Source organism: Trichechus manatus, unplaced genomic scaffold, assembly GCF_000243295.1.
Source record: "Trichechus manatus latirostris isolate Lorelei unplaced genomic scaffold, TriManLat1.0 scaffold00184, whole genome shotgun sequence".
Taxonomy (NCBI): Eukaryota; Metazoa; Chordata; class Mammalia; order Sirenia; family Trichechidae; genus Trichechus; species Trichechus manatus.
The window spans coordinates 939244-950938 of record NW_004444120.1 but is presented as its reverse complement, the minus strand read 5'-3'; the positions used below and the strand labels follow the sequence as shown (position 1 = coordinate 950938).

General features: G+C 36.9%; 1 protein-coding gene across 1 annotated transcript in view; it reads left to right on the top strand.

Annotated features, from left to right (window-relative positions):
• The window catches only part of LRP6 (LDL receptor related protein 6), a 142729-nt gene that overhangs the window by 124952 nt on the left and 6082 nt on the right, over positions 1-11695 (top strand). Inside the window, exons 18-20 of the mRNA XM_004387319.2 lie at positions 4560-4796; positions 5415-5525; positions 9293-9523. Of these exons, the coding sequence (XP_004387376.1) occupies positions 4560-4796; positions 5415-5525; positions 9293-9523 (579 nt within the window). The remainder of the gene's footprint in view (positions 1-4559; positions 4797-5414; positions 5526-9292; positions 9524-11695) is intronic.

Sequence of the window (11695 nt, the reverse complement as noted above, 5' to 3'; positions counted from 1 at the left end):
GTTGTTTAGCAGTATCTTCCTTTGAAGAAAGTCTGAAGCAATAGAATTTTTTGTTTTCAAGCAGATAGTTATAGGTGAGCATGTCAATTCTTAAGGAAAGGGAGAAGCCTAAAAATGTCACAGATTATATCTACATTGCTGGCTCTTCTTTCTCCTTCTGATCCATAAATGTAGGCGCTCACTAAGACCTTGGTCGTCCGTTCTTTGTCTCGTGTGATGGTTTTCCAGAAACATTTCTTTTCTCAGTGTATCAAAAATTACCTTCTTGCTGTTGCCTAGTATATTTCAATGTTCAATCCTATCTTTCTTTTCTTTTTATATTTTTAATTATAAATATGTATATATAATTTTTTAATTATAAAAGTAACACATGGCCATGCTTTTTAAAAATAAAATATGGAGGGATGGGAAATGAAATGTAAAAGTCTCCTTCCCCACTCCTGTGGAATCTCTCTCATTCCTAGAGAGGATAGGTGGTGGGTGGGTGGCTGCGTATATTCCCTTTGCGGTTTGAGTATAAATGAGGTCATGTTGTACTTAATGTTTTACATCTTCTTTTTGTTTTTTTTCTTCACACTCAGCAATATACCTGAACATAAACCAGTTCACTTCTTCTTCCAGGCTTCCCTGTATTTGTCAGTAGCACCACATTCTGTATCCCTCACACCTGAAACCTAAAAGTCATCTTTATTATTCTGTTGGTCATTATCTTGTCTTTATTTTTTTCATGGTCATTACCAGCCTGGTAACCAACCTTGTTGTTAATTCCTGACCTCGGTAATTCCAGTTTTTTCTTTTTTGAGTCCATTCTCCGTATCATTGATAAATTAATTTTTCTTAAGGATAACTTTTATTATGTATTCTTTTGTTCAAACCTGTCCATCAATAGTCCACGGTCATGTATGTTCTTGAATTTAAATGCTTCCTACCTACTTATTTAGAAAAATATTTTTAAGATGTCACTGAGTAGTGATAACGTTCTAGTGAAATTGGTTTAATCACTCGTGGTGGTATACCAGATCGATGCATTACTTTTGTTAAAGCACTGTGACAGTGTCAAGCACCAAAGTAATGTTCCTATTCTTAGTTCAGAAATCTTCTTGGGAATAATTCCAGGTTAATTCAGTTGGAGGAAAAAGCTGCATAATGCACTGTCTGCAATGGTGGAAATTGAAAAACAGTCTACTTTCTAACAATAGGAAAATTATTAAGTGAAATAACTGAGCTTATACAGTTATATTAGAATGTTGTGTTTGTGGAGCTGACAAAATATGTAGCCAAAATGTTGGTTCAAGTGAAGAAAAAAGTTAATTAAAATGGTGTTTTCTACTATGATGACAACTGTAGGGGATTTGAAGACAACTGTAGGGGATTTGAAGATGTTTAAAATGAGCAGTTTTGTTGGGGAGATCAGACATGGCCACAGAAAAAATTAAGCTCTGATACTTGAGGTGTCAAAAAATAGCAAGTGTCTCCATATCAAGGTGCTTGACTGTCACTTTAATAAGGCAAGGCAAGGCTTAGCCATCAAAACAGACAAAAATTTCCCTTTATGTAATGATAACATAGATGAAACTGAATTGAAGATACTACATTTCATTTAGAAAATGGTCATTAAAAAAAAAAAGAAAGAAAATGGATGGTCATTAAAAAAAAAAAAAGAAAGAAAATGGTCATTAAAAGGTCTTTTTTTTTTGCTTGAATGTTTAGTGATTTTTAAATTTAGGTATTAAATGGATCATCAGTGAGATTGACAGATATTCACAGCGTTGTTCCCAACACCCAATGCATGATATAGAATGTTGCCCTTCCAGGAGAATCCACCGTTCTGATTTTTATCCCCATAGATTAGTTTTACCTGTTTTTGAACTTCAGATAAATGGAACCATGACGAATGTACTCTTTTTGCATCTAGATTCTTTTGCTTAATGTAATATTTTTTGAGATCCAGGTGTGTAGTTGAGCGCAGCAGTGGTTTCTCCCGCTTTTATTGCTGAGTAGTGTTCCATGGTGTGAGTATACTACCATTTATTATTCTCCTGTTGAAGAGACATTTGAGCTGTTTTCAGTTTTTAGTTAAGAATAAGACTGCAGTGAACATTTGTGGACAAGTTTTTTTGTGATTACATATTGTTTTACAATAGAGATAAATGAAATACAAAATCTGAATTCCTCTACCTGACCTTCAAGATGTGTTTTTATTTGCCAGCTTGCCTGCTTTATTTTTGTTTGGCTCTTTAGAGTTCTGTGATCACTGTGGCGTGTTCTGGTTCATTTTGCCTCTGTGGCTTTACTTGTGGTATTTCAGGGATGTATTTCTCGTCTTGCATACCCATTTGGTAATCTTACTTATTTTTCAGGATACAGCTGGTCTCCTTGTGATCTATGATACCTTCACCAGGTGTTATTATTCTCCCTTTCCCTGAATTGCAACTTTTTATCACACAGTTTGCATGACATGCAATTCAGAGTAATGTAATCATTTGTTTTATGTTCATTAGTCTCTCCCCCATCCAAATTAAAAGCTCTTTAAAGGACATGAACCATGTTTTATCTATTTTTATTCTCCACACAATCGAGTATAATGTTGAATAAATAATAGGCTCTTGGTAAATAATTCCTCATATGTATGTAATATTCCTCATATTCCTTATATAAAATGTTTACTTGTAATATTTGGTATTCTGATCCATGCTCTATAATATAGCCAGAGTATTCTCTAAAGAATTTACTAACAGACAAGATTTTAGAAGTCAGTGAGCTTCTGATATAGCAGTATAAGCTATGGGCTGAGTTGAGGAGACTGCTTTCCTAGTCTTATCTTTGTTTATAGCCGGCTCTGTGACCTTAGACACTCACTTAGCCTCTCTGAACCTCAGTTTCATGATCTGTGAAAAAGGGAAATCGGACTCAAATGGCAATTCTCAAACTTTCTGATCTCAGGATACTTTTACATTTTTTAAAACTTATTGGGGACCCCAAAGAGCTTTTGTTTATGTGGGTTAGAGTTATATTAATATTTACTGTATTAAAATTTAAAACCAAGAACTTGAAAAAATATTTATCAAAAAAAATAACAGTAGACCCATTACATGCTCGCATAAATGAAATATATTAAGAAAAATAATTTCAAATAATTATGGATATTCATCTTGGATACTACACCAAATCTTGACAAGTGGTAGTTTCCGGAAAGTTTAGTTGAGTGTGGAATTTGAAACCATATCCATTAACTTTTCATACCCTCTTTTATTAAAATCCATTGAACTATTTTATGCTGTGAATGGATCTTTCACCCATGCATGAACTTGTGAGCTTATGCCTTGATCATTTGGAAATACAGTGAAACCTGTGAGAGCTGGAACTCAATGGGACTGCCTTGTCTTTCTGGGTCTTGCAAAGGTTTCCACCTTTGATAGGGTGCAGTCTTACCACATTTCTATCGCTCATTTTAGTGGAAAATATTTGCGTTTTCCTTCTCTGACAGGTTTCCGCCTTACACAGGTTCTGACTTTTTTCAGGTTTTATTATACTAAAATTCCATTTAGAATTGCCCAATCTTTAAATTTTGACACATTTTGCTATACAGTATATACATTTAAAAAACTTACATTCATCTGTATCGCCACAATCTCATCAGAAAAATCCTTAAGAACTGGGAATCTGTCAAGTTCATAGTGGTGGATACAAGTTTTCCAAGATTCTAGTTTCTGCTTCAAAGCTCAAATGTTACCATTGCTGCAAGTACTGACCCTTGTTTTCCTTGAAGTAACAGGCTCACTTGGTTCATTTTTAAGAAAATGTCTGCCAGACATCCAAGTGTAAATAACTATAGTTTATCTGTCAGTTGTTCCTTCATGTAAAAATTATGTTCTGTGGGAAAAAAAGCAGCTAGTTGAGCCTGCAACTCAAATGCTTTTCTTCGTGAAAGCATGGTATTAGGTATACAACAAGAACATTCTTAAGTAAAACTAGCTTTTTTTTTAAGCTCTGAGTGTGTGGCTGTGAGGAATGCAATGACTGGTAGGTAGTACAATTTGGTGCAACTGCGTTGAGTTTTACCCACCAATCCTTTCATGGCATCAGTGCAAATGTAGTGAGAAAGACAGGTGATAACTTAATATTATCATAAAAGTAGTTTCGACCTTTGGATCCCCTGAAGGAGATCTCAGGGACCGCCAGGGCTTCATGGACCACACTTTGAGAACCTCAGAGGTAGTAGAACCTCTAAGCTAACTTTAAAATATTTAAAGGCTGGTGAGGGGTTATTACTAGGTTATGTGTGAAAGTATAATGGATTGTAACTATAATAATCCTACTTGAAATTATAGTATAACAGAAAACTTCTGACTTGTAGTTCTGCAGGTTAGTGAATCTAAATGAAGTAATGTAAATATTTCTTCTGTGATTAGATGAGATATTTACAAATTATATCTATTATGAAGTGTTTTGTATATATCAGTTTTTAAACGAGGCTTGCTACGTATAAATGTTTATAGCTCTGTGTGACCAATATTGTGTTTTTTTTACTCCCTTCCCCATCTCTTGTTTACTTGAAGAACCTCCAACATGTTCTCCTCAGCAGTTTACTTGTTTCACGGGGGAGATTGACTGTATCCCTGTGGCTTGGCGTTGTGATGGCTTTACTGAATGTGAAGACCACAGTGATGAGCTCAATTGTCCTGTATGCTCTGAGTCTCAGTTCCAGTGTGCCAGCGGGCAGTGTATTGATGGTGCCCTCCGATGCAATGGAGATGCAAACTGCCAGGATAAATCAGATGAGAAAAACTGTGAAGGTATCCGAAATTCCTCAGTGACTTGTTATGTGATCTTCTTTTCGTTAAGTTGTTTAAAATTCAGAGTGCTGCTTTGGCTCAGCGGTAGACTTGGCATTTTTCAAGCACATTTGGCTATATTGCACCTCAACATAGTAGCGTGTTCCAAATTGTTTTTTTAATTCACTTCACATGCATAAGATTTATACAGATTAATAATCTTTGAAAATTGAGAAGTGAGACCAAAAGATTAGGCCTTTAATATGTAAAAACCATTTGTATTTCCAGTTCATTCTGAATTAGTGGATTTATTTATTACAGTCTAAAATACTGGGTATTCTCCTTTCTTCTCCACAGTTAATAAACAATGACCCAACATGTTCTCAAAAACTCTTTAGGGTAATCAACAGAATTATTAGACAGAGGAAGTTTAACATAAAGAATAATATGGGAAATTTCCTGCTGGATGCCTTTTCTACCCTTTTTCTTTTCCTTCCACCGGTGGAAATTACCATTTTTAAGTTACATCTAAAAGTGTAATTTGTTTTTCATTTGTACTCAGAAAGTACCTTTTGACTATTGCCAGAGTTGGGCTTTACATGATAGTAAAATAAGAAAACTATTTGCATTTTTCCCCAGTGCTTTGTTTAATTGATCAGTTCCGTTGTGCCAATGGTCAGTGCATCGGAAAACACAAGAAATGTGATCATAATGTGGATTGCAGTGACAAATCAGATGAACTGGATTGTTGTAAGTGGGACTAAAGCCTTGTAAATTACTCTTAAAGGAGCTTTTAAAAAATACTTTTTTTCTTCTTCTTTTATATGTGTGATGTTCACTTATAATTAATATTTCCTTGTTAAGAAATATATCAAGACAGTTACCTGTGCTAGGGATTTTTTATGTCTTGTTTTTAATAATTCATTAAAGACAGCAGTTTTCTTATGCATAAAAATATTCACAGAAACATTTAGTAGAACACCAGAAGAGAAGAAGTATTGCTCTGCCACAACTGTAGTTAGGAAATTCTCAAACAATTTAGGTATGCAGAAATCAATCAGTGATCTAAACCTAGAGTTTCTTTACATTAGCCCATTTTTAACTGTCTCCCATTACTTCCTTGGCCTGTTTTCACTACTTACTCAATGGCTAGAAGACTTTAAGAGATTTCTTAAAATGCAGCCTGAGGATACTTGGGCCAGGCTGAGGGGCTGAAGATTTTCTAACAGCCTATAGTTTCTTCAAGGTTCATAACTATAGACCAACACCCTAACACATAATGTATCCCAAATTGATAAACTTAATTCTGAATAAAATTCAGCATAAGCCCAGGACTAACTGGTCAAAATTAGTTTGTTGGAATTTAGATAGGACTCATTTAAATACTCTCATCTGTAATCAAGACTTTTAAGATGATGTTTTTACAGAGTTCAAGTGGGATACTCAGACTGTGAAGGTCTATTAATTTGTTAAGCAAGCATTTACCGCTGTCTGCTAGACACACTGCTCGGTGCTGAGGATACATGGGACTTCTCAGAGCCCTCTATGGTTGAGAAAATAGTAAGAATAGGGATTTCAGAGCCAGGCAGAGCTGAATTTTAATCCTAGCCCCTCCCCTTACTAGCAAATTATTTGTTTTTGCTAAAACTTTCGTTATCTTTAAAATGAAGATAATAATACTTAGCCTGGTGGTTGTGAGAAGATTAAATTAAATTATCTAATGTATATAAAACATAGTCTGTCTCATAGTAGATGCTATTGATAATAGTGTGATAAGTGATGTAAAAACTGCTGTAATAGAGATAAAAGTAGTAGTACAAAGAAGTGAGTAGCCAAATATTTGGGAATGAAGATGGAATTGATCAAGGAAAGCTTTTTAGAGGAAATACTTAAGATTGGATATTCACTATGCAAAGAGGTGGAGATATTGCATCCTAGGCATAGGGAATATCCCATTCAAAAATAGAAAGGAGTAAAACAGACACCTTTGGGAAACTTCATGAAAATAACTCATTGCCATTGAGTCGATTCAGACTCACAGCAACCCTATAGTTGGGACTGCCAAAATATAGGCTATGTATGTAAGCAGTATCAGCAGTAGATAACATAGATACAAGTAGAATCATGGAGGACGTTGTTTTTCTTCTAAAGAACTTAGACTATATTCTGTACCAACAGAGTCGTTAAAAAAATTAAGTAAAGGACTAGCATGACCACATAAATGGGAAAGCTGTGAAGAGATGGGTTGGAGGTGATAAGATTACAGGTAGGAAAATCCGTTAGACTGGTTGCTTTCAAACTTTTTTGATAACATCGAAAGGAATACAAAGATGTTAGTGCATGCATAAAATAAAGAAAGTGTTATACAACAGTGTTTACCCATATTATGTATGAAACATTTTGATGTTCTCTGCTCTGTTTCATATTTGTAAAATACTGGTTGCAGCTTACTAAATTGTCTTCAACTCCACTAATGACTCGCAGCCTGCAGTTTAAAAATACCTGGGGGCTAATAGAGCGAAATGTTTATTGACTATGACAAATAGGGGAACTTTGACTTTTTGCCAGAGTAGTTTCAGTGTGATGCTAAGGGCAGAAGCTGGATTTCAGTGGGTTAAGGTGAGACCCTGAGATTAGAATTTGGATATTGTTGTTCTTGTGTGCTGTTGAATCAATTCCAACTCATTGAGACCCTGTGTGACAGAGTAGAACTGCCCATAGGGTTTCATAGGCTGAAATCTTAAAGGGAACAGATCACAAGGTCTTTTCTCCCACAGAGCAGTTGGGTTGGTTCTAGTCGTCAGCCTTTGGGTTGCAGTTAGCGGCCCAGAGCTTGACTACCAGAGTTCCTTCAAAGGCATTATACTGAGGGGGGTCGGAGTGGGGAATAGTCAGTCTCAGAAGGTTACATACTGGATGGTTGGGGATAGGGAACGGATCAGCGGTTGCTAGAGGTTAAAGGTGAGGGGAGGGTGTGATTATAAAGGGGTAGTAACCCATTGCCATGGAGTGGATTCTGATTCATAGTGACTTTATAGGACATAGTAGAACTGCCCCATAGGGTTTCCTAGGCTGAAATCTTTAAGGGAGCAAGTTGCCAGGTCTTTTTTCCTGCAGAGAGGCTGGTGGGTTCAAACCGCTGACCTTTCAGTTAGCAGCTGAGCGCTTAACCATTGTACCCATAAGGTATAAAAACCCATTGCCATTGAGTCGATTCCTACTCATAGCAACCCTATAGGACAGAGTAGAACTGCCCCAGAGGGTTTCCAGGGAGTGGCTCGTGGACTCGAACTGCCGACCTTTTGGTTAGCAGCCATAGCTCTTAACCACTGTGCCACCAGGGCTCCCCACCAAAGTAGAGTGAATGTAAGTTATTCTTGGCATTAGAAAGGCACTAGATGCCAAGGCACTAAATGAGAAAGATGGGTTGGTCGCTAGGGAGAATCTCTGACTAAATCCACAGATTAAATTTGTGACTGACAGCCCTTACGTTGTATGTAACTTAGTGATGGCATTTTTCTCTTATCTCTCTCATATAATCTGTCAGAGGTGAGTTTAGCTATGTGGATAGAGTTTTGAAGTAAAACAGGCAAAAGGAAGTTTTTTTTTTAAAGTAAGATAGGCAAAAGGAAGTTTTTTGTTTTTTTTTTTTAAAGAATCTGCAGTTGTGAGAGATAATTTGCTCAGAACGGAAGACTTCTTCTGACAGAAGAGTAATGCTCTAAATTTGATAAGCCTATTTATGCCTGCCCTCTACCTCTGATATTGATGCCCTCTGCTTCTAAAGTCTCAAGTAACTCAGACATCCAGTGAAAGTGGATGTGCTGGATCCTCCTCTAGTGCTTTGGCCTTTTTCTTTTTGAGTCCTTTGGTGCTCAGGCATCAGACCTTACATTCCTTGCCCTCAGACAGCCAGAATCAGCCTGAAGGCTGCAACATACTGGGCCTGAGAGCTAAGGCTCATCTTTAGCTTCTAATTTCCCTTCACCAAGCCTAAGTGCCTCTGTTCAAATCTGTAATCCAGCATATACTCAGAGCTGCTTTTGGCTTGTTTACCATTTCATATACAACATTTGATGACTTTCCTAGGTCCATACCTTTTGGCCCTAAAATTTCCCCTCAAATTCCAAAGTAACCTCCTTGATTTTTATGCTGTTATACAGGTTGAGGTAGGGTATGTATTTTATATATATGCGTGTGTATGTGCGTATGTACAAAATTTCTTAATCGTGTTTAAATCTATCATCTTTGTTTCTGTCAATTTATTTGTTTGTACTTCCCAATCTATTGTTTTATTTCTGCCTTCACTTAAGAGTAGTTCATTTTGATTCTTAATGATGACATATAATCCATATGTACATGGGGCATGATATATACGTCTTCAGAAAAAAGAAAAATGTTTATGAGCTATCCTCATGAGGTTTATAGCTTTATATTCTGGTAGCAAGCCTCCTTTCTGATTGCTGGTTTGAACCTGCAGTGGTTTCTCCATTACAGAACTGTATTCTCTATTTTAGATCCGACTGAGGAGCCAGCCCCACAGGCCACCAATACAGTTGGCTCAGTTATTGGAGTCATTGTCACCATTTTTGTGTCTGGAACCATATACTTTATTTGCCAGAGGATGCTGTGCCCACGTATGAAGGGAGATGGAGAAACCATGACTAATGACTATGTAGTTCATGGACCAGCTTCTGTGCCACTTGGTTATGTGCCACACCCAAGCTCTTTGTCAGGATCTCTTCCAGGTGAGTTAAGAATGAATCATTGAGAATTAATTCTTAGGTCCTGGCATGATTGCTAAGTTTCCATTATGGAAACAGGATACTACCTAGAGTCTAGTTCAAACTAGACTACTTTGAGTTCAAAAAATCATAAGAACAAATGTTCTTTATCACTTTTAGCGCCTTCACTTTATGCAAAATATATTAGGTGTGGTTTGCTAGAAATTGCCAAGGGATGTAAAGCAATAATATTAATAATCAGAATGTGGAAGAATATATGAAGTATGACTCTAGAAAAATTGGAAATCATCAAAAATGAAATGAAACACATAAAGGCTGATATCCTGGCATTAGTGAGCGGAAATGGATTGGTATTGGCCATTTTAAATCAGGCAATCATATGATCTTCTGTGCCGGGAATCACAAATTGAAGAGGAATGGCGTCTCATTCGTCTTCAAAAAGAACATCTCAAGATTTATCCTGAAGTACAACGCTGTCAGTGATAGGATAATATCTATACACCTACAAGGAAGACGAGTTAACACGACTATTATTCAAATTTACGTACCAACCACTAATGCCAAAGATGAGGAAATTGAAGACTTTTGCCAGCTTCTCCAGTCTGAAATTGATCAAACATGCACCCAAGGTGCATTGATGATTACTGGAGATTGGAATGTGAAAGTTGAACACAAAAAAGAAGGATAAGTAGTTGGAAAATATGGCTTTGGTGATAGAAATGATGCCAGAGATTGCATGATAGAATTTTGCAAGACCAACGACTTATTCATTATAAATACCCTTTTTTTTTAAACAACATAAATGGCGGCTGGACACATGGACCTCACCAGATGGGAGTGCTCAGGAATCACATTGACTACATCTGTGGAAAGAGATGACGGAAAAGCTCAATATCATCGGTCAGAACAAGGCCAGGGGCCGACTGTGGAACAGACCATCAATTGCTCAGATGCAAGTTCAAGTTGAAGCTGAAGAAAATTAAAGCAAGTCCATAAGAGCCAGAATACGACCTTGAGTATATCCCATCTGAATTTGGAGACCGTTTCTCAAGAATAGATTTGACTCACTGAACACTACTGACCAAGACCAGATGCGTTGTGGGATGACATCAGGGATGTCATACATGAAGAAAGCAAAAGATGATTAAAAAGACAGGAAAGAAAGAAGACAAAAATGAATATGAGAAGAGACTCGAAACTTCCTCTTGAACGTAGAGTAGCTAAAACCAATGGAAGAAATGATGAAGTAAAAGAACTGAAGAGAAGATTTCAAAGGGCAGCTCAAGAAGACAGAGTAAAGTATTATAATGAAATGTGCAAAGATCTGGGGTTAGAAAGCCAAAAGGGAAGAACATGCTTAACATTTATCAAGCTGAAAGAACTGAACAAAAAATTCAAGCCTCAAGTTGCAATTTTGAAGGATTCTATGGGCAAAATATTGAACAACGCAGGAAGCATCAAAAAAAAAGAAAATACACAGAGTCACTGTACCAAAAAGAATTGGTCGATGTTCAAACATTTCAGGAGGTAGCATATGATCAAGAATTGATGGTATTGAAGGAAGATGTCCAGGCTGCACTGAACCATTGGTGAAAAACGAGGCTCCAGGAATTGACAGAATACCAGTTGAGATGTCTCAGCAAATGGATGCAGCGCTGGAGGTGCTCATTCATTTGTGCCAAGAAATTTGGAAGACAGCTACCTGACAGACCAACTGGAAGAGAGCCATATTTGTGCCCATTCTGAAGAAAGGTGGTCCAACAGAATGTGGAAATTTTTGAACGATATCATTAATATCACACAAAAGTAAAATTTTGCCGAAGATGATTCAAAAATGGTTGTAGCAGTTTAGTGACAGGGAACTGCCAGAAATGCAAGCTGGATTCAGAAGAGGACGTGGAACAAGGGATATCATTGCTGATGTCAGATGAGTTGTGGTTGAAAGCAGAGAATACCAGAAAGATGTTTACCTGTGTTTTATTGACTATGCGGAGGCATTCGATTGTGCGGATCATAATAAATTATGCCTAACATTGCGAAGAATAGGAATTCCAGAACACTTAATTGTGCTCATATGGAACCTGTACTAGACCAAGAGGCAGTTGTTGAACAGAACAAGGGAGGGATACTGTGTGGTTTAAAATCAGGAAAGGTGTGCGCCAGTGTTATATTCTT